The sequence below is a fragment of the Syngnathus leptorhynchus genome, chromosome 3, assembly GCF_054491065.1.
Source record: "Syngnathus leptorhynchus isolate UIUO chromosome 3, UIUO_Slep, whole genome shotgun sequence".
Lineage (NCBI taxonomy): Eukaryota > Metazoa > Chordata > Actinopteri > Syngnathiformes > Syngnathidae > Syngnathus > Syngnathus leptorhynchus.
In genome coordinates this window covers 7,871,113-7,898,445 of record NC_141197.1, presented here as the reverse complement: position 1 = coordinate 7,898,445, position 27,333 = coordinate 7,871,113, and the positions used below count along the sequence as shown (strand labels likewise).

Here is a 27,333-nt window from a genome sequence, read left to right as displayed (position 1 = left end):
CAGCAGGTACGCTGCAATCAAATGAGGGTTATTAATCAGTTAAGATGCCATAATTTGTGACCTCGGCGGCTGCCAAGACGAAGTCTCGCCACCTCACTATTGCATTAACCTTAACTGCATTTTTAGCTCCCAATGAAATGATGATCAGGGCAAGCGTTGCCAAACTACTGAGACATAAATGATGCATGTGATCTATTTTAGATTGAACTGCTAGCATCACTGCTTACTGGAAGCACGTTGTGCTATATTAGCACGACCTCAACTTCTTCAAGAATGCAATCGAGTATAATACCAATGCTGACACACTATGTGAAGAGAAAGTTTAACAAACACAAAACAAATGTCCAAATCAAACGGACTCCTTTCCAACACAAGCAACCCACAGGATACTGACTTACTACAGGCTTCGGGACAAAAGCATCACATGTGGTATTTATCACAGCAGCACAGAAGCTGAAGTACACGGCAAGGAAAAGACAGTAAAAAAAATCAAAGCCCAATTTCAAACTCCTCTTTGTGTATGCTTTGCTTGTTGGGCTACCACACGTGTCAGCCAGCTCCAAGGAAGCCTCTTCTCTCCCAGAAGTCATTAAGCCTCAACATTACTCAATCACAGCAGAACAAGAAAGCCCGGTAGAAGCACAACAGGAGCCATGAGAATACAATTAAAAAGTAATGCAATTTAGAAAAAGGCAAAAGAGGGGAAAAAAAAGTCAGACTTCCAAATAAATATATATTACATGTGCAAGAATGTAAAAAATGTTGCACTCCTCGGCTTACAATGAAGTCTGGGAGAAGTCATACTGGGAACCTCCAACAGCTTTATGGCATCTTGGCAGTGTTTGGCTTTTTTCAAGCTCCCTTGTTATGTTTGTCTGGACTTAGAAGAGCAAACAAAGAAGCCATCACCAATGGCAGCTCACTACAGCTTTTGACATCATATAATATAAAACAAAAGAATTACAATATCATTGGCTGGAAAAAAAAACCTATTTCCTGTGTCCCACGTGTACAGATACCCCTTTAGTAGCCACTTTTAAGATTTCGACAGAACTCTTGGACCAACCCTGCTACAAACAAGGCTCATTTGTCCAGCTGAGTCACAGCTTCTGCAAGTTTTGAGAAGTCCATTACTTCCAATGTGCAAAAAACTGAGGTCTTGGCTGAAGTTGAACAACATGTCCAAAAGTTTTTAACAAGATTAATTTACAAGCAAATGAGTCAACACAAGTGCATTATTGGATGAACTAAAAGTCTTTTTACTGTGCCACAATAGGCAACTGAAAGTTTAATTTGTGAAATCCCATCCAACCCCCCAACAACGCTGATGTGACGCCATCGATTTAGGAGATATTGATCTGTATTTCCCAACAATTACACACCATAAACTGTGACAGTCAGTGCAAATTATTTCAATAATTGCTGTTATTTTGACCACCCCACAAAGCCCTTCAAGTTCAGACTTCATAGCTACAATAGTGGCACTAGCATCTGTTTCACTATGATAGCGGGGACATTATTACTCCACCTCTAACATCAATAGCACTGAGCAGCATCGTATTCACTTTCTCTACTATGAAAGACCCCCCAAATAAATTTCCAATGGGAAGGGGGATTCATTAGCGGGGCAAATAAATCAAACACTTGGCAAAGTACACAGTTATCCAAATCTCTAGATAGAGATCATTAGGACTTTCTGCAGACCCTAAGACTATAAATAAATAATCAGTGAACAGTATACAGTGTTCCCTTGCCATCTCATGGTTCACCTTTCACGGAGTCACTGTTTCACGGAATTTATTCGAGGGATATAAAAAATTCCAAATATAAAAGTAAAAAAAAAAAAAGTCACAGAGAATGAATTTTACAAACATTACTGGTATATCTTAAACCTTTTCACTTTGAAAACTACAAAAACAAAACTGGAAAAGAAGTTTTGGTAAAGCTGGGGAAGACCATCAGTGCCAATGAAAACAACAGTTGTTTGAGAAGTCTGCAGGCCATGTTACATCGAAGGTGGTCTGTGTTATAATAAAACCTTGTGCAATGCTGTGCTGTGTAAAGACAGAAAGGGTGGCCAAATGTTTACGCATTTCAGCAAGTTATTTGCATTGTCCGCTGGGAGACGATCAGCAGACAAGTCAGTCCCAGTAGGATTACAGAGATAAGATAGGGCCTAAGTGGATTTTACACTGCCAGCAGCAATTTGTTTACAAAAGCCAAACTTTTCGGGGAATGTTACATCTTGCAGGGAAGGGAGAAGGCGGAAGAATAGTAGCCACATTTCAACGGACTAGGCTGAGCAATCCATTGAACCTGTGCCTGACCCAAGGGGACATACTTGACTACAACATAGCCAACCTGAAGGGAACATCTGGTGACTATGGTCAAAACTTCCAAGGATACACGTTGTGAATAAACTGATATTTTGAAGAGGAGGTGGGGTACCCCATAATTAGTAATTTGATACTCCTTCGCTGCGTGTGGGTCCCAGCCCAATTCTCTGGAATCAATCAAACCTCCCAAAGGAACTCCCGGTCCCCCTAATCTCTTGGTTTTATTACTTTCCAGACAGTCAGCCTGTTTCACCCTACCCCCATCTACCTCTTTTGTATGTCTCCTACCAAACCAAGGAGGGGCTTTTTTCCACACACACACCTCTCTCTCTCTCTCTCTCTCTCTCTCTCTCTCTCTCTCTCTCTCTCTCTCTCTCTCTCTCGCGCTCTCTCGCTCTCTCGCTCTCTCTCGCTCTCTCGCTCTCGCTCTCTCTCTCTCGCTCTCTCTCTCTCTCTCTCTTTTCTCTCCCTTTCCACCACTGCAGAGCTCCTCATGGAGGAGAGTGTCTTTCATCAGGCTTCATACGCAAGCAGACCCGTCAATCCCTTGCTTTTCTTCCTTAGGAAGCAAAAAGCAAGCCTTTTGCAACACGTGAAAAGCCTTTTCTCACACACAACCTTGGTCAAGCCCTGTAGTTCCCCCCCCTCCCCAAATAAATGCTGACTAAAAAGTCAAGATGAGGTATGTGATAGACTCCAAACGTGCAATTTCTATCATTACGCTTAAAATGGCAACAGATTGCCAACAGTGACTTGAGCTCAGGCTGCAATCAATAGCTGCTCTCTGATGTCTAACAATGAAAAAGGGGGGGGGGGGGGGGGGTGACATTTCCCACAACAGAACACCACCAGTTGGACTGATGGTGAAAAGCTAATGAATTGCGAATGTGTTTATCCATCAGCTAAACGTGTATTGACACCCAGGTAATGAGATGTCTACTGGACTGATGGTAGAGGTTCCCTCTCTTAAAAGCCCCCATTTGCATAGAGGCCGACACATTCATGTGCACTAAACACGTGTTTATTCTTGTATTCACATTCAAAACATCAAATCAATTTTGGAAAAAGATTTGGAAGACATTGCATTTAAATGCAGAATGGTGATGGGTCGAACAAGTCTACTTTTAAACTTGTCAAGATGGTGAAAGGCTCCATGACAGGACCAGCTGCGATATGAGCTTTTGGAAAACAAATTGAGTTGTCCGTTCTTCAGGGTATGTCACGTCTAAACTTTTCGCAGTCCGGGATAGCAAAACGCAATAACATACGAACGAGACGTGTACCTTTGTCAACATGCTTGGCCGCCGTGCTCCCCGTGCACAGAAAGGTAAGAAAGAAATGGAGAGAGAGGAGCAACAGAGCTCCCCGCTCGGCCATCACTTTTCACAAATAAAATTTTGGTAGACTTTCAAAAATCCCGGCTTTTGAACGAAATCCTTTTTCCCAAAACAAAAACAAAAAAGAAAAAAAAGTTCAAATCGGCAAACCGCAAAGACGCATGCGGAGCCAGGTACTTAGAAAAGAGTCCGGGAAAAACATGAAGCTGGGAAACAGAGCGCCGCAGGTTATGCACACTCTTTTCGCAACTTGGTCGAAGCAGAGGTCGGAAGAAAAAACACGCTCATCAATCCATGACTAGGGAGGCGCAGAGCAATGAAGAGCAAAGCCGGCGAGGGCCGTCCAACACGCTGACTTCTCCACTCCAGTGTCCACCGCGTGCACAAAATGAAAAAGAGCTAGAATGATGATGATATCCAAGCAGAAAGGCAAATATTGGCCGGAGCCAGCTCGCCGCTTACGGTGGAGACGCGAGCGTGAGGGAGCAGCGTGGTGAAGCCTGGAAGGGAAAGGGAGGTGAGGGGAGGTGAGGGGGGCTGGAACTCCATTGGCTCCCCGGAAAACGGGGCGTGGAATCTCGTGGAAGTTTGGATCCTGGCGGCTTGTTCAGGAAACCACGAAAATGTGGTGAGGAGTTTTTCTTTGGAATTCAATTCAGGGAACCCTCGATTAAAATTATTTCTTCTGTCTAAGTTCATTTTGGCTGTTGCAATTCAGTTTGTTAAGGCAAATTGGGGGTGGTTGTTGATCAGGTTTGCTCGTTTTAATATATTTCTTAATATTAGTGTTGTCTGTAATAGTAGGCATATTTTTAAATAAGCTTACGATGTTAGATATAGATAGATGTTCGATAGATTAGAAAGACGCTCCTAAAGCAATAGACAGTGAGCACCCAGCTGGCGGGCTGCGATTGCGCGATCGGACCAAATTAAGCTCCCTGCGCACTGAGGTTCACTTAAGTTTTGGAAAGTCCATTAGGACTTTAAACATATTTTCAAAATTTTACCGGCCGCTCTGTCACAATAATGCGACCAGCGCGGTGCAGTTGCGCGGTCGGCGACGCTTTGCGGTTGCGCGTTAGGCGATGCGCTGCAGTTGCGCGATCGGACAAAATTAAATTTCCTGCGCAGTGAAGTCCCCTTAAATTTTGGAAAGTACATCAGGACTGGCTAAATATTTTCTAAATTTCAGCGGCCGCTCTGTCACAATAATGCGACCAGCGCGGTGCAGTTGCGCGGTCGGCGATGCTACGGTTGAGCGTTCGGCGGGGTCCGACAGTTGCGCGATCGGACAAAATTAAATTTCCTGCGCAGTGAAGTCCCCTTAAATTTTGGAGAGTACATCAAGACTGGTTAAATATTTTCTAAATTTCAGCGGCCGCTCTGTCACAATAATGCAACCAGCGCGGTGCAGTTGCGCGGTCTGCGACGCGCTACGGTTGCGCGTTTGGCGGGGCGCGGCAGTTGCGCGATGGGACAAAATTGAACTTCCTGCGCACTGAGGTCCATTTAAATTTTGAAAAGTACATCAGAACTTAAAATATAATTTCTAAATTTCAGCGGCTGCTCTGTCACAATAATGTGACCAGCGCGGTGCAGTTGCGCGGTCGGCGATGCTGCGGTTGAGCGTTCGGCGGTGCTGCAGTTGCGCGATCGGACAAAATTAAACTTCCTGCGCACTGAGGTCCCCCTAAATTTTGGAAAGTACATCAGGACTGGATAAATATTTTATAAATTTTAGCGGCCGCTCTGTCACAATAATGCGAACAGCGCAGTGCAGTTGCGCGGTCGCGACGCGCTACTGTTGAGCGTTTGGCGGGTCGCGGCAGCAGTTGCGCGATCGGACAAAATTAAACTTCCTGCGCACTGAAGTCCCCTTAAATTTTTAAAAGTACACCAGGACTGGGGAAATATTTTATAAATTTCAGCGGCCGCTCTGTCACAATAATGCGACCAGCGCAGTGCAGTTGCGCGGTCGGCATCGCGCTACTGTTGAGCGTTTGGCGGGTCGCGGCAGCAGTTGCGCGATCGGACAAAATTAAACTTCCCGCGCACTGAGGTCCACTTAAATTTTGGAAAGTACATCAGGACTTTAATTTTTTTTCTAAATTTCAGCGGTTGCTCTGTTACAATAATGAGACCAGCGCGGTGCAGTTACGCGGTCGGCGACGCGCTAAGCGCGCTGGACAAAATTAAACTTCCTGCGCACTAGGGTCCATTTAAATTTTGAAAAGTACATCAGAACTTTAAAAATATTTTCTAAATTCCAGTGGCCGCTCTGTCACAATATAGCGACCAGCGCGGTGCAGTTGCGCGGTAGGTGACGGGCTACGGTTGCGCGTTCGGCGGTGCGCTGCAGTTGCGCGATTGGACAAAATTAAACTTCCTCCGCACTGAGGTCCACTTAAATTTTGGAAAGTACATTAGAACTTTAAAAATATTTTCTAAATTTCAGCGGACGCTCTGTCACAATAATGTGACCAGCGCGGTGCAGTTGCGCGGTCGGCAACCTTCTACAGTTGCAGGTTTGGCGGTGTGCTGCAGTTGCGCAATTGGACAAAAATGCGCAAATGAAAAAATGACGTTTTTTTTTGCTTGGAATGGATTTAAAAAATGTTTTATTTGTAATGGGAAAACATGATTCGGAATTCGAGCGATTCACTTCTCGAACAGCCTTTTGGAACGGATTCTGTTTGAAAACCGAGGCTCCACTGTATATGTAGTTTTACATCCATCATATATTTTTTTCCTCCTTTATAGTCTCATTTTGCATCGTTGGGCAGCTCTTATCACATTAACTATGTATAATGGCAATAAAAGGCATTCTGATTCTGATTCTGCAGTAATTCCGAGGTTAGACGTAGATCGCGTGCCTGATCAAAATCCTGGAGACACAGTGGCATGTTTAGCTTACAAAACCTTCTGTTGAATGCTGCAAGAAAAACCAAATTGAAGTCATTGCATGCTGACTTAATTAGGTAGCTCAAATAAAAAAGTGTGAATACCGAGTCCAGCCTTCCTTTTACTTGCTGCCTCGCTTGGATTTAGCCTAATTTTTGGAAGACAGAGAAGTCATCAATTTCTCAAGTGCATTATCAGATTTGTTGGTGTCATTTCACATTCATCATTTGCTCGAGGTTGAACCAATGAGTTGAATATTTGCCTTTATTCGGCGTTTAATGTTTGACATTGACAATCTGTTCATGTGTTTTGGGCATTTCTGGTTCTAATCGGTCCATTTACAGAAAACTATGTATGACTTCTCCGTCTACAGCCGTCGCTGGACTAGTGCAGCAGCAATTTCCAGCCAACAAGGCAACACAGTCTTTATGCGTCTGTGTAGTGCCAAGGTTATAAAAATAAATTAATCGTGGGAGAGCATAGTGGTTAGCCTTGCTAGCTTTGGCTATTGTTTCTATCTTAAAAGATTCATACCAGCGGTAGCAGGAGCAAAGGACGAGCACTAAGTGATGAGGGCTGCAGCACAAAATAAAGAAGCCTCTTTGTCCAACAATGTGTGCTAACAAGACCTCTATTCATTATGGCGGTTGTACAATACATCACACAGCAACTTTGCAACACGTATCATTTTACAGTATGTATATATGGGTTCAGTGGAAGATTTTTACCAAAAAAGAATGTTTGGTAGCTCATTCACTTGCAAAATATGGAACTCTATCCTCAAATGCAATAAAAGCACAGGTGAAGTAAAAACAGTCCTGTCCCCTAAGGTGTCCTTGAGAGCTCAGAGTTTACTCCTCAGTCAGATTATCTAGCGACATGGTCTCCACTTTCAGTTATACTGATGAAATCAAAATCTACTTATCTACCAAATCCTTTGGCATGCAAAGTAACTTTCTCAAACTTAACTATACCAAATCTGACTTGATCATAATAGGTCCCAAATCTCTCAGCTCACCACCCCTAAATCTTTGCCTCTCTTTAGATAAGTCCGCCTTTTCACCTACACCCCACTGCTGGAACCTCATCATGTTTAACAATCTCACCTTCTCCCAGCATATTAAAGGAGTAACAAAACCAGCTCATATCACCTTAAAATATTACACAATACAACACAATACAAGTCTCAATCCCCTCTGAGGCTCCCATTTGCCCTCAGAACCTCCAGTAGTGTCTGGTCTGCAGACCTGAGGCATAGGTGGAGAGAGGTAAGCTGATGTGAGGCCATTTAGAGATTTGAAAAACAAATAGAAGTATTTTAAAATCAACTAAAATGTACTGGGAGCCAGTGAAGGGAGGCCAGACCAGAATTGGGGTAATGTGCTCCCTCTTATGAGCTCAGTTAGGAGACCAACAGCAGCATTTTCGACCAACTGGAGACAGACGGACTGGTTGACTCTGAAGTAAAGTGCAATACAGTAGTTTGGGCAAGATATGCATATATATATATATATATATCAAGCATGTGATAATTAACTGATAATTAAAATCAGTATATCTTCTGATATATATATATATATATGTGTGTGTGTGTGTGTGTGTGTGTGTGTGTGCGTGCGTGCGTGCGTGCGTGCGTGCGTGTGTAAATGTTTATATATTTATTATTTGCCCTACCTCACCCCGATGAAGGACAATGGCAATAGGATGGAAAATAGCACTTCTCCTAAATCCAATATAACCGTCTTGTTATTGTTTATGATGTGACAATGATTTTATGGTATTACATGCTGTCCTTTAAATAAACTAATTCATTCATTCATTTGTTCATTCATTCATTCACATAACGAAGGCAGCAAATACAATGAAAACAACAAGGGCCCTCGAATATAACCCTGTAGAACACCATACAAGACAGAGGGGCAGAGCGAGCCTCAAAGTGACTTAGGTTAGTCCAGCCAAATAGGATCTAAACAACTCTAGCATTGCCAGTAATGCTAATATGGTGCTGTAAACAAGCGAGTAGAGTACTGTGGTCCACCGTATCGAACGCTGCAGTTAAATCCAACCAAAATATTGGCCGCATTTGCCCCTCCCTATCTTTCGCTGCAGCTGAAACCCTTATCTAGGCCTTTATATCATCTCTCATTGATTACTGTAACAGCATCCTTTCAGCACGCCCTCAAATCTACTCAGCAAAATTCAATACATTCAGAATTCTTTCCCCCAACTCCGCACTCATACCCGTCCCTGTGGCCACATCACCCCTGTCCCTCAGAATCGTCATTGTCTTCTGATGCCTTACCGCATCAAATTAAACATTTACATATTCATCCATAAAGCCTTCCATAACCAGGCTCACAACTAACTACATTAAAGACTTCCTCCTTCCTCCGCTAATAATCTCGAGGTCCCAAAAACAGAGCATTCTTCGGAATTCACTTCCATCCATAGCACTGTTGACCCCTCGAGTATTCACAAGAACGAAAATTAAAACCATAACTGTGCCGCACTGCCTTTAAGCTCCATTAACTTAATTGATGGATTGATGGATTGATTGATGGATTGATTGATTGATTGATTGATTGATTGATTGATTGATTGATTGATTGGTTGATTGATTAACCTCTTGGGGTCTTTGTGACAAAAGACAACAGCTAATCTGCAATTTCTAGTTGTGTACTACCTTAAAGTTCGTTTTTATACAAAACAATTGTGATATGTAAAAGCCTAATAAATGAAATATCATCCAAACATAGGTAATTACAAATAATAAGACACACACATTACCTAATAGCTGTGACTGACTCTACGTGATCTAGGGATATATACTAATCAGAAGTATCTGGGAAATAAAAAAAAATGAAAAAATCATATTTTCATAATAATAACACTGGGTGCAAAGTAACAGATTAAATGTAAATCTATCCTTTTGTTTTAGATATTTTTTACAACTTAACTTATTCCTACAATATTGATCAAACGAATCCCTGCATTTCAGTGATAGTCAAGTCAAGTAACATTTATTTGTAATAGCCCTTAATCACAGAAATGTCTCGAAGGTCTTAACATACCTACAGTTGACAAGTATTAACATCACCTGATCTGAACCGCAGGAAGGGAAGGAAACACACGCACAAAAATCATCTGGGGGAAATGAGAAACATTGAGAAGGAGCCCCAGATAATAAATAGGTTCTTATTTTCCATCTCATAATTTTAGGGTCAAACAAGATTTACGTATTGTGATATACTATATAGTACATAGCAAAACCTCCTGTCATATAGTTGCAATATTGCATGGTTTAGTTATTTGAATATACATAGAGGCTGCATTTAAACATTTGTAACTTGACTCCAGATGATGTTGCACGGTGGCTCGTAATCCAAAGAAAGGCTTACGTTGTAAATAAAAAAATAGCCCCCTAAGCTTCAGATAAAGTTGCTTAAAATGATCCCTGGGGCAGTGTGTATTATATTTTGGCAGGGAATGAAAAGACAATAAAAGTGACAGTGGGGCTATGATTCCAAGGAGTACCACCCTAAACTTGTTGCTTGGCTTAAGGGGGAAGGGAATGAGGAAAAACAGGCCTTGTCACTGTCAAGCCTCCATTTAGGTGCAAAACAAAGCTTTTCACTTAGTAATATGGAATAGCTCCCTCCGCTGGTGTGAAAACCCCACAACATACTCAGAATATCCATTCCACCCGCTGCTTCATTAAGTTGGTGTGCCTCAGGGCTCATATTTGAGATCAGTCATGTTTTTGGCAGTATCTACGGTACATGAAAACAAGCCATTGAAAAAAATAATGCCTCATGCACGGGGGACACAATATACCCTTTGAGTTTATCTTCAATTGAGAATCTGATACCTAATACATCAATGTGTTTTGTATAAGCAAAAAAATACCTCGTCACACATTTTAGTAGCTCAGCAGAACAAAGTTATGAATGATTCAGTGTTCCATCTGTAAGTCGCTCCATGCTTTCTGGTTAACACACAAAGCTGTCAGAAGAGAGAGACAAAAATTAATAGAATGAACTTCATGAAGTCTTTTCATTTTAATCTTAAGCTTTACTTACGTATGCATATACACATTCTTTTTTGAAAATACTGTCTACCACTAGCAAAGAAAAGAAAATCTTTATTATTACTCTTACTCGGGGAGTGAGCAATCTTAGATGTAAATTTGATTACATATGTCCGGAAATAAGTGGGATGGCATCGTTTCCAGGCGGCTCGGTGGCGTAGCACGACCGCCTCACAGTTAGGAGGATGCGGGTTCAATTCCACCTCCGGCCCTCCCTGTGTGGGGTTTGCATGTTCTCCCCGAGCCCGCGTGGGTTTTCTCCGGGCACTCCGGTTTCCTCCCACATCCCAAAAACATGCTTGGTAGGCCAATTGAGCACTCCAAATTGCCCCTAGGTGTGAGTGCGAGTACGGATGGTTGTTCGTCTCTGTGTGCCCTGCGATTGGCTGGCAACCGGTTCAGGGTGTCCCCCACCTGTTGCCCGATGACGGCTGGGATAGGCTCCAGCACGCCCGCGACCCCCGTGGGGACAAAGCGGGTCAGAAAATGGATGGGTGGATGGACATCGTTTCCATAGACAGTAAGTTAATATTGAGGATACGTTTTAGCAGAATGCTTTCCTGTCATCAGCTTTTCCTTATCTCAAGCCATCTGCCCACATTACCTTTTTGTGTTGATCTTGAGCTTGTTGGTCATAAGTTCAGCATTACATATTCTTACATAATTGAGTCACTAACTGAAAGCATTACTCACAGTTGTTGAAGCTGATTCTTCCAGGATAGTAGCATAAGAAACACATGAGAGAAATCATTTACCAGGAATGAAACTTAACTTGACTCCAGATGATGTTGCACGGTGAGTGTGTTACAACTATAGAGGAATCACACTCCTCAGCCTCCCTGGGAAGGTCTATTTAGAGGTACTGGAGAGGAGGGTCCATCGGGAGGTCGAATCTCGTATTCAGGAGGAGCAGTGTGGTTTTCGTCCTGGCGGTGGAACAGTGGACCCGCTCTATACCCTCGGCAGGAACATCGAGGGTGCATGGGAGTTTGCTCAACCAGTCCACGTGTTTTGTGAATCTGGAGAAAGCGTTCAACCGTGTCCCCCGGTGAGTCCTGTCGGGGGTGCTTCGAGAGTACGGGGTGCCGAACCAACTGATAAGGGCGGTTCAGCCCCTGTATCATCGATGCCAGAGTTTGGTCCGCATTTCCGGCACTAAGTCGGATTCGTTTCCAGTGAGGGTTGGACTCAGCCAAGGCTGCCCTTTGGCAACGATTCTGTTCATAATTTTTATGGTCAGAATTTCTAGGCGCAGCCGAGGCGTTGAAGGTGTCTGGTTTGGTGACCTCAGCATTGTATCTCTTTATTTTGCAGATCATGTGGTGCTGTTGGCTTCTTCAAGCCGAGATCTCCAGCTCTCATTGGAGCGGTTCACAGTGTGAAGCGGTCAGGATGAAAGTCAGCACCTCCAAATCTGAGACCTTGATCCTCAGTTGGAAAAGGGTGGAATGTCCTCTCCGGATCAGGGATGAGATTCTGCCCCAAGTGGAGGAGTTCAAGTATCTTGGGGTCTTGTTCATGGGTGAGGTCAGGATGGAGCGTGAGATCAACAGGCGGATCGGTGCGGCTTCTGCTGTGATGCGGACTCTGCACCGGTCCGTCGTGGTGAAGAGAGAGCTGAGCCTTTCTCAATTTACCGGTTGATCTACGCTCCTATCCTCACCTATGGTCACGAGCTATGGGTCGCGACCGAAAGAACAAGATCCCAAGATACAAGCGGGCGAAATGAGTTTCCTCCGCGGGGTTCTCCCTTGGGGATAAGATGAGAAGCTCGGTCATCCGGGAGGGACTCGGAGTCGAGCTGCTGCTCCTCCACATTGAGAGGACCCAGATGAGGTGGCTCGGGCATCTCATCAGGATGTCTCCTGGACACAGGTAGAGAGAGGTGTTCCAAGCTTGTCCCACCGGCAGTAGACCCCGGAGACAACCCAGGATACGCTGGAGAGGCTGTCTCTCGGCTGGCCTGGGAATGCCTTGAGATCCCCCGGGATGAGCTGCACAAAGTGACTGAGGAAAGGGAAGTCTGGGCGCCCCTCATAAAGCTGCTGCCCATGCGACCTGACCCCGGATAAGCGAAAGAAGATGGATGAATGGATGGAAACTTAATTTATAAGATCCATTTATAATAGATGGATTGTGAAGCGGGCCCAAAATAATTGGGCTATTAATTGACCATGAAGTCAATAACATTCATTTCTTTTAACATCATCAAATGTATGGGGAAAATGATTTGGAATGATGGTGATGCATTATATCCTATGATGAACAATACAATCAATATTTGATATTCTGTACTCCTGGTCCAATTGCTGTGCATAAAGGATAGAAATTTGTGTTCCGGCATACCATGCACAAGTCCAGGTGGATGCACAGGTCAAATGTATCTTCTGCCATCCAATGGAAGTGCATTTAGTTCTTCTGTTTGTCCCTATATATTGCTAGCATAGATAGATAATGTATTTTTAGGTCAATAATATTTAGCCCAATGAAGTGAAATTGGATAATTTCCCATGGCACACACCTCTCACAACACTACTGCCATGGCACATTGGTTGTTAATCACCACTACACAGTAGCCCCATCTGCATTTAAAAATTCCCTTGTGTGTTCTATTAAATATGTTGGATCTTTACTAATTAGGTTCTGATTGCACTGATGCTCTTCTACCGAATAGCAGTTAACAGAATGACAAGAGCTTAACAAGATGTTCGCCCCCAGTGACCTTAACACGTTTGTGTTTCTCTCTCCAGCACACCCGTGACACTAAGTGGTTGTAGAACGATCCATCCATCCATGATCTTAACCGCTTATCCTCACAAGGGTCGTCAGCGTGATGGAGCCTATCTCAGCAGTCTTTGGGTGATAGGCAGGGTACACCCTAAACTGGTCACCAGGCAATCGCAGGGCACACATAGACAAACAACCATCCCGACTTCCTGCTCCCTGCATGGTTTTCTCTTTATCAAATGGTAATACAATGGAATATTTCATGGTGGAGTTGTCAGTTCAAGTGAACTCATATCCACAGGCCAATTAAATAATGTACATGCACACTGCTCAGCTCAAATTCAAACAGCATTCTCAGCTCATAGCCTGTTGCCCTTGGACTGTGGGGATACATTTCTCTTAGATTATTGAATATGGTTATAATAAAGGCTCGACAGTACAAATTATATTTATTGACTTTCTGAATGATGCAAGGGAGCGTATCTCGATATGACAGTGGATTATTACATGTAAGGGTTTATTGATTTTCGTTGTGTACAGTATGCAGAGGGCTGCAACTGTGATTAATTTGCACTTGACCAAATGGAGTACAGTATGTTATTTCCCATCCATCCGTCCGTTCGTCTGTCCGTCCACCCACCAACCCAACCGCCCACCCAAATCCATCCTCCCTCATCTATCCACCCAACCACCAACCAACCCACCCACACACCAACCCGTCCGCCCTTCCATCCATCCATCCATCCATCCATCCATCCATCCATCCATCCATCCATCCATCCATCCATCCATCCATCCATCCATCCATCGAGTGACTGGAGTCTCAGCGGCCCATCGAGTGAGATAATTGTGGCAAATGTTTGACAAATGTTTGTTTTTTTACTTATTCCAGAATGACGTACAATTGTAAAAAATATATAATATAAATTTCAAAACTTTTAGAGGTGATGTGAGTCAATTAAGGCGCATTTGAGCACCCCATATCATGCTCTAGAAACACCAAAGCTCCTCATTCACCAAGCACAAAAAAGAAGCTTGGAGCTCGACGAGATGAGTCAATATTTCAACACAGGGGTGGTGACCGCTGTGACTGTAATGTATTTAATGTAATGGTTTATTTTCTGACTAGCCAATGTCTGCCACAGAGGCTAAGAGTCAGAACTTTAATTTACAAACTTGTCTCATCCTTGCATGAGCCCAGTTTACCTCCCCCAAACAATTTATGAGGAACATTTTCCTTGTCTATAATTAGTTCAAAGAAATGGAGTTTTCCTTTAAAAATGTCCCACCCATACAAAATCACAAAGATTAACCGTAAAAATGTCCACCTGAATATAATCCGTACTCCATGGTAAAGATGGCAGCAGTAGCACTTCGTGGAAAAAAAAAATCACACAAATGTATGAAACACGGTCAACGGGTTTCACACACGCACAAACATCTACTGCATTCACGTTTTGTGCTGCCTTCTGCTTCATAATTTAGTTATCTTTCTGTCATGCTTTTAAATGTTTTATCCAAAGCACTTTGAATTATCTTGTATTTGAAATGTGCTATACAAATAAACTTGCCTCGCATAATTCCCTCTCGGAGTGTGACTGGTTTAGGCAACTGAAGATTTAGCATACCCTAACAACAAATGAAGAAAAGAAAACTTATAATACAACTACTACGATTATATCATACTCATGTTTCATAAAATTTTCCGCAAACAGAACAAAATGAGAAATGGAACACAATCGAAAGGCTGGTATCCGCACAGATAACAATACCTGGTGTCAGTACTCACCCATCTGTGATTCACGGAATTTGTGATAGAGTGGTTTGTCTCCTTTGGGTATGTGGTGGAAAAATGGCGCTGAAACATGTCAGCCTCCTGTAAGGTGAGGCAGGGCCCATGTAATATAATTAGCGATTTGGAAAATCAGCCTCAGGTTTGCTTGAAATGTCAGCGGCTTTTTAAGAATCTGTCGTCAAAGCTATTAGGCCTAACCAGTCTTGGTTGGCCAGATTTTTATGCTCTACAACAGAGCTATTTCACAGGCAGGCCTGAGTGATTCTTTCTCTGGTTCATTTGCTCAATATGGTCAAGAACAGACCCTGCACCCCAAAGGCCATATATGAACATTTGAGCAACGTTGTGAAAAAGCAAAGGGTGATGATGGGTGAAAGGAATGCATAATTTGTCAAAACGGGCTTCTCAAATGAAACCCACAATGACAGATAATACTGTTGTGAGTCCACTACCCAACTTGCCCTCCTTCTCTTTTAGACTTTATATTGAGAGGCAGACAGTTCCTTATCATCCCAGCAGGAGCCCCCTGCGTGAAGATACTGGCCTTATAACTGGCAGCGTATAAACATGGGCTTCAAAACGAATACTCTATGTGGTATGGAATTTGCCGTGGTGGCCGCTTTGAATTACTGGCATTTAAATATGTTGAAAGAGACCAACTGTGGAGCCCCCTGCTTTTTCTGTCACTTGATGAGTAAATATTTACAATTTGGGGGGGAAACCCTGTTGATACATTAAAATTCTAAAGATCCTGCCATGATTGTAAAGGCTGGTGGATGTTCTGACTTGTACAGTGTTGTTCCAAAGCCTTTCACTTTCTTAGTCCTATTTTGACAACTTTTTGTGCTCGCTTCCTCTCCAGACGGGCTCGGTTTGCAGTTTTTGTTGTTATGAAGGGGAGGCTTTCTATCGCTCATAATGAGCATCTTTCAGATGAGTTGGAGTGACTTAAGGGGCTGTCTCTGCAACACATGAAGCTTTCCAAAGATGTGCAACCGCAGGCTGCCTTCCCTCTGGCTCACCTCCCACCTTCCCCTTCAGCCTCAGCTCTTGTGGTTAAGAGCCTTCTTCCTGCCAGAGGAGGTTGACTGTTGTTTCTGGAATTGCCATGGCCACTTACACAGGCTCTATCAATCAACATGGACTGCAAATCCTTAAAAAGAGCCAGGCGAGCTCCGGTAAATAGAAAATGTGAAGTCGCACCTAATGTTCCGTGCGTTTTTTTGTTTACGAGGCCAAAAGAAAGCATTGTCTTTGACCTGACACAAATGTAGAGGGTCTCACAAGTGTTTCATTTTGATGGCCAATTTTACACGCATATTTTCTGTTATTCCCTCATTTTCCACTTAAGTGTAAATTTGTGGCCACGGGGTTGCTGTGTAATGGTTTGTCCAAGATGGATGATCATAGGAGGTGACCAGTGGACAGGGCACATTGAGTATATGCGATCCAGTCTGACAATGAAATGGAAAATGTCATTTTGCAATAACGGGAAACGGGATGCCGTATGACAAGGAAGGACGAGGAGTAGAGGGCCCTCCAACAGGGAAGCAAAATGCCGCAATCTGTTCTGGCAGAACAGATTGAAACGATTACTGTGAAGGGAACACTCGGTTGAGGGATTTTTTTTTTCCCCCTCCTTTCCTTACCCTCACTCAGATTCATCTGACAAGGTGGATTTTCTGACCAATGCGAGAATGTTATGGCAGTTACTGCCAAATCCTGCCTTGCTGTGTATTGCATCTTGAATTATTTTTGGTTCTGTGAGTTATGGCGCGTGTGATTAAGATGAAGACTGATGATGAGATAATTACACTTTTTGGAAATGATATGCTGCGTTCCAGACACATAAAGACTACATAAATAATGTTTTCAGTACGGTAAAACCCCACTGGAATTTCCTGTCCTGACTCTGGCTCACTTGGTAAGATGTTGTTTTGAAAAGCAGCATAACGTCCGGGCTGTTCAATAAATCAAATCAACATGAAATGCAATGTACACATGACACTATGCCAGAAGTGAAGCTGACAGTGACAGACTCCAAAACAATGCGCATTCCTGGAAACAACATACTCTGGGCATTACTAAAAGGCTGCTCGTGGAGGACCTGAGGGTCTGCAAGGGTTAATGATCTGCATGATAAGAGGGGCCAAAACCATAACGGGTGTAATAAATTAATGGAACAAAAAAAATCTTAAAATCTACGCTGAAACACACAAAAAATCTCTACAACCGGAGCAATGTGCTCTCTCTCTTTCTGGTCTTGCGCTGCTGAATTCTGCAGTAGTTGTAAGTTACCAATTACGAACTGAATTTTCTTTATTCATCAGGGCATTATAAAGCAAAATGCTATTCCTATCTTAATTAACTCTTTTCTGGGGTTTTCAAATATATTAGTACCAGTATGTCTTAGGTTAAAGTTTAAGTAACAAGGTCAGTACTTCATTGGCTCATATTAAAACACGCAAAATGATTATTTGAAAATGTACTCGACCTAAAATCCCCAGTTGATGTATCAGTGCTGTAGTAGTTTTCTTAGTAGCTCCAATTTTATCCTGACGTGGCAGCACCAATAAATCTGGCTGATTCCTTTGCCATCGTTAAGTTACAAACCAATGTTCTGATTAAATCTAAAACGATTAAGTAGTAAAACGACCTGAAACATCTTCAAGCAAACTCAACACAGAACATAACATGCAACATATCACACAGAAAAAAAAAAGCATTAACTCCCCGAGACCCATTACAATGCATTACTCTTGCATGCCTGAATCCTCTGCAATAGTAGTTATTTATCTCTGCTCTGTAATTAGGTCTCCCTGCAAAAAAAAAAAAAAAAGTCGATTTGTTTACCCCGATGTTTTCTAACTCATTATGTCTGTAAAAAATCCCCCCAGAAAATTCTGCATGCTGTCTATAAGTGCATAAATTGCTAGTTTGCTTTCAGCTGTGATTGATAATCATTTATTCCTTTATTTTCTAATTGGGTATCAATCATGAAGTCGCGCTCAATCAATGGAAAGCGGTGTAGCACTATTACATTTGTAAGCACACGACATGATGCTTTTAGGGTCGAGGTTGGCTTTTAAGGAGTCTTTTGAAAACGGACAATACTCAGTATATCAACTTGACAAATTAGTCTTGATGAAGTGCACAGGATGTGTAGTTCTGCATTCCCAGCTTTCATCAGTGGAGTGTTGGAGACGTTATACTGTATATTAAAAAGTAATGTCTAATTTTTTTAAATTGATTTTAAAAGTTAATTATTATTATCCATCCACTGATTATCCCAACCGCTTTTCCTTATGAGGGTCACAGGTGTACTGGAGCCTATCCCAGCTGATTTCGGGGCAATAGGTGGTGTACACCCCAAACCGGGTGCCAGCCAATCACAGGGCACACGTACGTAAATGAACAATCATTCGCACACAACCAACCACACTTATGCGGAATTTGAAATGCTCAATCTGGCTACCATGCATGTTTTTAGGAATGTGGGAGGAAACGATAGTACCCGGAGGAATCCCACGCAGGCATGGGGAGAACATGCAAACTCCACACAAGAACCCTGAGTCGGGGTTGTGTGTCTCTGTGTGCTCTGCGATTGGCTGGCAACCGGTTCAGGGTGTCCTATTGAAGATATATGAAGAGTAATGACTATTGATCATCTAATGTGATAAATATTGATAGATTAATGAATATATAATTCATTAGATGTAGTACCAGCATTGTGAAACTGAAATAGAAAATCAAAGTCAAATATTAGAACTTATCCGTTCTTATATAATATATTATATAATGCAACTGCTTCATCTCTTTTCTTTACAGTCTGTGGATAACATTCCGTGTCTCATTTTAAAATTGCAAGAAGAACCTTGATCATGATCAGAAGTGTGATTCAGCTTCGGCAGATTTTGCTGATTATCTGGAATTGGTGACTGCAGTCAAAGACATTTGCAAGTCTCTGCAGCCACTGTATCTTAGCAGAATTAGGTTTTGAAGCAAAGAACCTTACTACAGAAATCTACTTCTTAGCTCCAATAAGCACATTTAATAACAAAAGTCATTAAAGCTCAGGTGACGTTAGAGGAAGTGAAACAGATGGCCACCCATCATGTGTGCGCTTGTGCTCAAGGTTTAATGAGCCTGGTTCACTGCGTTTTGTGAGCGTATGGCTGTGGTCGCAGTGTGCACGGTTTATCCTGCACCGTTGGCACGGATCAGCCCATGTCAGAGGATTGTCCGGCTGATTGAACATGTTGAATCAGGAAGACCGGTGGTGAGAGAAATCACTCTCGCTGGCTCATCAGCTTCAACCAAACACAGGTTGAATAGCAAAAGAGAACAAAAACACTCCCAGCTTTATAGTGAAATGGCCTTGTCTTATTAAAGAGATTTTTGTGCTTATCTACAAGCCTGGTTGTTATTCCAGAAATGTTTTTGGAGCTGCATTCAGTTTGAGTCCAGACTTTATCATAGCGTTAAGGGAGTGTGTGAACCTGCGGAGCCTTCAGTCTGCTTTCTTTACTATATGGCCCAAATGTAATTCCTGAATCCAATGATTTAATTATATATTGCGGTAATTGACTGTCTCCCAACAAAGACCCCTCCATGCATATTAATGAGTGACAAATCTACAGAACTAAAATAACTCACCATTCCTTTTCATGTTATGTTTCTCAGTGGAGGTAGACGGTTTCATGTTCAATCCCTATAAGAAACGAGATTTTACACGAGAGGGCTTTGCTTGAATTGTCACCACTGTGAGTAGTGTGGCACACAGCTTGTCTCAACTGGCTTCCTGTTAACAGCATAGCACCTGCATATCTGCACTGCTAGCACCTCCCATTAACGGTCATTGCTGCAGAGATGCCATTCTGATCATAACACTGAATCATTTCCTCCAACCGACCAACATTTTCTGAGGAATACACATGTTGGCAGAGGACAGGCGTGATAACATTATGCATACTTAACATTTAGTTGGGCTTGAATGGGAATAAGTAAAGGAAGGAGTTGTCACAGACTGTTGATGAACACATTTGGTGTGATACAATGAACACACCCAAAGCCATGTGCGACTGTGCAATTATAGCACATTTACTGCACCAGCTGCTGTTTCAATGTGCGGCGTGACAAACACTCCCAGGAGATTGAGCCGTAACTGGCTTTGAAATACAGCTGAGAAATATTTTCACACTAGAGGTTGTGCAAAAAAGAATATGAAGTCAGTGGATCGATTGGATGCTGCTGAAATACAAAATTGAAATTGCATCACGGAAACCACAGAAAGTTGTTGAACTTAAATCAAGGCCATTGCTTATATGCAACTATGTGATTGTAACAGAAAATTCAAAGAGGCAAATTAGAAAATATGGTGATGAGAGACGAGTAAATTGGGTTTAATTAACATGGATGAATGAAGAGTAATGACTATTTTTGATTGATGGGACATCACATTAAACCAGCAAATCCAAGTGGGAAGATCGTCATGAAATTGGTAACCTTGTTTTATGGAAAGAGTGATTGAAGTAAGATGACTCTCTGTGACATCCCTCTCCGCTAATTCAAGCTCAATTCAAGTCATAAAGTCTTCCAAAGCAAGGTATAGAATCTGTATGATTTATTTTGACTTAATCTAATTCATGTAAACATAGTCACAACATAAATTATAAATCCAAGTCAAGTTAAACTGGATTCAAAATGATTTTCTTTAAATTTGCACCTCCTTGTTAAACTGGTTGTATTGCCAGTTAGTGTTTACATACGAGCACGCGCACAAACGCACGCACACACACAGGCGTGGAATGGTGAATATCCCCCGCTTTCCCAACACAGAGATGTCAAGTTATAGTACAAAAGTTAAGCATTCAGTTTTCAGACGAATCTTAAATTTTGGTTCTGGAACAAAGAACAACCCATTTTCTAATTCTAGCAAAGTAATCTCGCAAAATAAAACTGTAGTTTGCTAAATGAATGACAATTTCTTTGGAACTGATCTGTTTCTACAGTGACTGACTGTACGTGAAGTGGTAGGAAAGCTCAGGAAACGCTAACAGTTGTCTGAACTCACACAGGGCCTTCTAAAAGCTCCCGATGACACCAGAGAATCGTAGCACATACTTTGCTGACACTTTGTGTGACACTTGCGACAAAACTGCCAATTAAACCATCCATAAAGCCAAGACAACTTACTTGTTAAAGCAGCTCTTGACGTATTGAGGTTTCTTCTTCCGATGTTGTTAGATCAAAACCCATCCTGGTTTGGAGCTTCCTTTTGACAGCAAAACACAAGTGCATTCACTTGCAAAGCGCTGCTATAAGACACACATCCATATTTTAAGGTCAGTTTTGGTAATTCATGTGCTGCAAACATTCAATTATTTAGATCAGTTCACTGAGCCATTTAAATGATCAGTGAGACAAAACTAGCAGTTTAGTTCATGGAAATAAAGTGCAAAAATAGAATATGTATGTCTTTCAAAGAACTTCCCTAAAAGTAAAAAAACACAACTCAAGCTTTCCTATCAAGTTTTATCAAGTTTTCCCATCAGCGTTTGACTTGATTCACAAAGTAAGTTGTCATTTAGTTTATTAATGACAAAGAATTAGACAAGCTGTAGAATCACCTGACAAAACAACAAGCCATCCCTCCCCAACCCTAATCTATTGAAAAAAGATGGCTGAAAAATGTCGCAGTTTATTTCCAATAGTCATCTGTTCAAACACAGTACATTGATGATGAGTCTCAGATAAATTAAGGAATCACTGAAGGTGCACTTCAGGTTCCCACTGAACACATACGCAAGCAAGCCCCTCCAGGTGTCCCCCAACAGGACATCCGTATAATCAGTGGAGGCCCACTTGGCTTCCAAAAGTGGACACTGGGCCAGGGAGATGGCGGCTGCATGCCAAGGCACCGAGCCATGCCTCTGACAGCTTTGCCAGGTGGGACCAAGTATCGGAACAGTTTTAACAAACCAACTGAAATTCCCAACGAGAATGGTAAAGAGAGCTGCTTGCCATGAAACACAACTATACGGCGAAACAATGAACAAACAAGAAACTCTCAAAGGCCAAGCAAAGATGCAAAATTAATAACAACTTAAGGATCAACTAAATTACAAACACAGACATGTCTTCAATTGCCTTCTATACGAGCTGTCTGTTTGTCAGCTGGAAGCTCAGGACTTCTTTGCGCAACAATTATTCATCATGATTATTGAGAAGAAAAAGAAAGGTCAGGCAGACGGTGAAATGAAGTTTCAGAAACTTCGCACTCTTGACATCTCTGAGGCGTGATCAGTCAGAAACTCCAGCCAATGAATAATCACAGGGATGTCTCCCTGAATCGTAATAGGCAATTTGTTCATTCTCGAAAAGCTTCAGTATATGGTTGCTTCTGCTGAAATACAAGCACAATGTCGAGGTTAGTTAGTTAGTTAGTTTGTAGTTGCCCAATGATAAATTTTGTAATTATTATCGAGGCCAAGCACATTGAGTTTGATACTGGAGGGCTTCAGGATCCTGGATTCATGAAAACTCAGATACATGGAAAGCGCGGTACATACATTTTTAACCCATTTTAACCAATTTTGTGCAAAAGAAACCCCACACTAAATATGATCTAATTATTGGTAAGTGTGTATAAGTGGGAAAAAGTATGCCATTTGGATCTCAGGTTGACATTACATTTGTGGTGTAAATATATATGGAGTTGTTTTGTGCATGGGTGGGTTGGTTACTTTTTCCTACTAGATCTTTTTTTAGAATCCTTGTTCTTTTCAGGGTTACTTTCTCTGGAAATGAGTTGGGATATTTGCCTCAATGGGTAGCAAATCAATTACCAACCATTTGGACAATTTACAATTTACATTAATACTATATATGTACTTGTATTGGACTGTGAAGTGAGTTGGAGAGGACTCACACCAGCAAAGGTAAAACCACTAGACCTCACTTGTGACATACGCTATTTTTCAAAATAGTGAAAAAAAGAAAAGTTACACTTTGAGCACATCATCCTTCTATTTAAAGCACTGTGGAAGCCAAATGTCATAAATGTCATTTTACAAAGGGAATTAATTTTCTCCTGCTAAATGCAGATTATATTGTAGAGAAATAATTATCAAGTGGATTACTACAGGGGCTTTTGAGAAAGGTGCTTTTCTGAAAATTTTTGCATAGAACAATCATTAGCATGAAATGTTTGGCATGTGCATAATTGGCAGGATTTATGCTCACATTTTTCAAAGAGGCTGCTTTGCTTTGGTGGCATATAAAGGCTGCACTGAAAATAGAGAATGGAAGCATCTGCGATACTCAAATCGCACTTGTGTGTACGGGTGTAAGGATGAAAAAAATAATCATTCACACATACATAAAGGGACTCAGCAGCTTGATCAATAATGATTGTAATACCCGGCTGTACAGTACAGTTCAGTAGAGTGCAGTACTGTATACAATTCAGTTGATGATCAAAGTGCACGGAGAGCTGGAATAGGACGAGACTGATCATCACATGAATATGTTCTTACTCGGGTTCGTGAAGGGGAATTAAAGATGTCGGCCGCCACGCATCAGAAACGCTATCATTGACAGGGGTTGTGTGGGTCGGTGGTGGGACGGGCCATTCGGGAATCTACCAAAATTTCTGATGGCCACTATGGCCCCGGTCCAGATTGCTCTATGCGCGCTACAACCCCAGAAGAATAATGTCTATGATTGTGTATTTAAACAGTGATTGTAGAAATATTATTATTGTTAGAATTTTTACCCTTTCTTCCTCCAGCGTCCAGTCACACACTTTATCTGTGTGCTTGTTTGTGTTATCAAAGTCACTTTTTTTTTTTTTTTGGAAGAGTCTCATTCTTTTCATTTAAATTAGTCCCCAGATTGGAGAGCTTTAATAAAAGAAATACATAAATGATGAGATGACATTCTTTGAATACTGTGGTAAATTTAAACATTTTGCAATACGTTTACCTTCTTTACTCCTCTAAAATTTCCAATGCAAAGTAGGATGGTGTCAAAGCATTATAATAAAATAAAATTCGCTCTCTGAATGCATTTTGCTGTTTTAACTTTTGCACTATATAACCAGTGGAATATATTTTACAAGGTGGTCAAACTCATGATGTTTTCATCATTTGTTTTTATCAATTGTAAATGGAAGAAAAAAAACTGCAAAATAAGTAGTAATACTAGTAAGATAAAAAACACATGCACACACACGCATGCAAACACACACACAGGTATATATCAGCTTGTTTTCAGTGACTGCTTACCCAAGGCCCAACTTCTGATTACTTTGCAGGTGAAACCAATTTGTACGTGGCCTTCAAGGTCATCTGGACCGAAGCACCAATACTGATGAAATAAACCAGATCACTCTGCACTACTCTCAGTATTTTTTTTAAAATACAAACCCATATTAAATGTCAAGGCGAATGACTTGAATTTTAAAGTGAAAATAGGAATTGTCCTAATTCAAAGTAAAAAAGAAGCTGTCCCTCATCTGGCTGGCCATCTGCATGTTAAATCCCGACAAAGGCAAAGAGCCAAATTGAAACAATCCCTCATCTGGACTGTTGGGCTGACTGATGAGGTGCAATACAGCAATCACGACCCTGCTCAGTTCTCCACTTTTTCCCAAAATAACATACAGCTATGGTGACATGTTTGTGCTGCCAGAGAGCCTTAACTTGATGTAGGCATTGCCTAAAATGTCATTATGGCTGAGTGGCAGAGTGCCCGATGGTACATTCCACAGAGAGGGCCATTGTATACAAGCCGCTTGGAGAATAACATCCCAGTGGTTGTAAAACACGCTACTTGACAATCGCGGTGAAACATGACAGATTGGACTCAGCAACTGTTGAATGAGTGACATAGCTGGAACACTATGAACGCTGTTATTTATTTTCTCATGAGTAAAGTGGCAAAACAAACACTCAGCCAATGTCCCTCCTTGTTGTTGGTTTTTCTTTTAACCTTGTACAATTCATCAGCACTGTGTGCAGATTTCACGAATGCCTTAAATGGCCAGAGCAACTTAATGAGGAACTGGAAGGTCTGTTATATTTCAGGGGCTACTGCAGTATTTATGGCAAATTTGTCAAAATGACTTCCTTTCCCAGGTCCATGCTGCTGCCCTTTACTTTTTCATGAACCTCTATTTGGCAAGACCTTGGGGACAGCTCACCTAAATCTGTCTTAAATTACCCTGTTGAACTGACTGGAAGCCACTCAACCTCCATCTTTTCCTACTTTCCGACCCTAGTCCTTCCAAAAGGGACACCGTTTTGGAAAAGAGGGTGCAGCTTCAGCTCAAAATGGGAGGCAGCTGCGAGGCTCCCTGTCCTTGCTTTATGGATCATCACAGCTATTTTTCTTTTAAATTTATGTCAAGAAGATAGCTGCACTGGTCTCCACGTGATATGGATTACCTGAGTTTTCAATCAGTGACACGACAAACACATCCACATCAGAAATATAGGTGTCATAAGAGTGTTTGTCTGCATTCAAGTGATAAACAATTGTCAAGGTCAGACACATTTCAAATGTCGCTTTTCCTTCGCAATGACTGTTTGTGTTTATGTTGTAAAGTTCCAAACCATGATTGGCTCATGATTGGCTGATCACTCCAGCCACATGGTAACATATCATATTGCTGAATCTTGACAGGATTTTTTTGCTTCCCTTGCAACACTACATTTCTCTACTTTCATGCCCACTGTCATAATAAAGGCAACCCTCAGAGCATTGCAGGATGCTTATACGTTCCTGTTGACTCACTTGCTGGCATTGGCGGAAGATTCTGCGTGATAGACAGGAAATGATGAATGGGAACTGTCAGTGCTCCACTAATTTCTTGCACTTGCCACAATTCAACTGATGGAAGTGAAGATGACTAACATCAGAGTTTAGTATACTCCCAAATCTAAGCAAGCATCTTTCATTATAAATCACAAGTAGCAAGTAAAGGTGAACACAAAAAGCTAATAGATGTCCTCAAGCACATATATATATTCAAGTACTCTGGAAGTTCTTTGTGACTATATGAACAGTATTGCACTGTTGTAAAAAGAGAACCTCTGTAAATTAATAATGAAATATGTCCTAATCACACAGGGAAATAAAATTTAGAGCTCTCAATGCCTTACTGCCATGTTTATGGAGTGTCATAAATAAGGCTTCACTTTGTTTCTCATTGTCTCGCCATTGGTCACAGATGCGGGTAAAGTGAGTGAGTGGATCGTAAACTAAAAACTGCACTATGGCCTCATTCAGAATGGGAAAGCAAATGAAAAAAGAAAGCTGCCCTGTGTTTGAGTGACGATCAGTCTTAGGCCTGGGTTTGCAACTCCAGTCCTTGAGGGCCGGTCTCCTGCATGTTTGCCTACCCATGGTCTAAGGTGGACCTCACCTCTTACCACTGAAATTGAATGAGTGGATGAAAAGAAAGCACAAATGGTAACTGTAAAACTTGAAGACTGACCCACAAGTCATTTAACATGATTAAAAATCTTGTGATCAAACTAACATTCAAGTTAACTGGGATCCTTTTTCCCCTTCGGTGGTGCCCCTCCGTTCCTTGTTCGTCATATGAGAACAAGCATTGCGCATGTGGAAAGCTTCCATGGAAAGCTTTGTCTTTCGTCATTTTCCTCATAGTTGCTATGCAGCACTCACACAAGCATGCCCGCAAGCACACCCACGCACGCACGCATGCAACCACACACACTTGATGTCAGTGCTGTCGACATACCTGCTAGGCTCAGATTACAAAGCTTCTGCCTTGCTCAGGGTAATGCCCCTCGGGGAAGCCGCATGGAAGGTAGCGAGCTGCCTCTCCAGACCTTTCACCAACGCGGTCATAATGATCTGAGTGGTGTGGGCAACTGTAGCACAGAAAGAAGGTGAAACACATTGGGAATGCCAGGACACAGATAGACAGCTAGACAGATGGACAGACAGATAGACACAGACGGACAGATTGATCGATGGGTAACATTATAATGTAACAAACCGGAATACTGTCGCAAGTAGCTACGTCTATGTCTTCATAGCATTAACTGTCTTATTAAATACCACAAGCATCTTAGCATCTCAATCCTTTGTTTTCGGAAGATCAAATGACATGGACGT

At 41.9% G+C, this 27,333-nt stretch overlaps 1 protein-coding gene across 6 annotated transcripts in view; it reads right to left on the bottom strand.

The window, feature by feature from the left end:
- The window catches only part of neo1a (neogenin 1a), a 150,112-nt gene that overhangs the window by 111,325 nt on the left and 11,454 nt on the right, over positions 1 to 27,333 (bottom strand). For 4 of the 6 annotated variants that reach the window (XM_085907119.1, XM_085907122.1, XM_085907123.1 and 1 more), the window contains exon 1: positions 3,620 to 4,149. In XM_085907119.1, the coding sequence (XP_085763245.1) occupies positions 3,620 to 3,713 (94 nt within the window). In that variant the 5' untranslated portion in view covers positions 3,714 to 4,149. Of the gene's footprint in view, positions 1 to 3,619; positions 4,150 to 19,839; positions 19,895 to 21,378; positions 21,501 to 26,953; positions 27,087 to 27,333 lie in introns of those variants that run through there. The other 2 variants (XM_085907121.1, XM_085907120.1) reach the window with 2 other exon arrangements.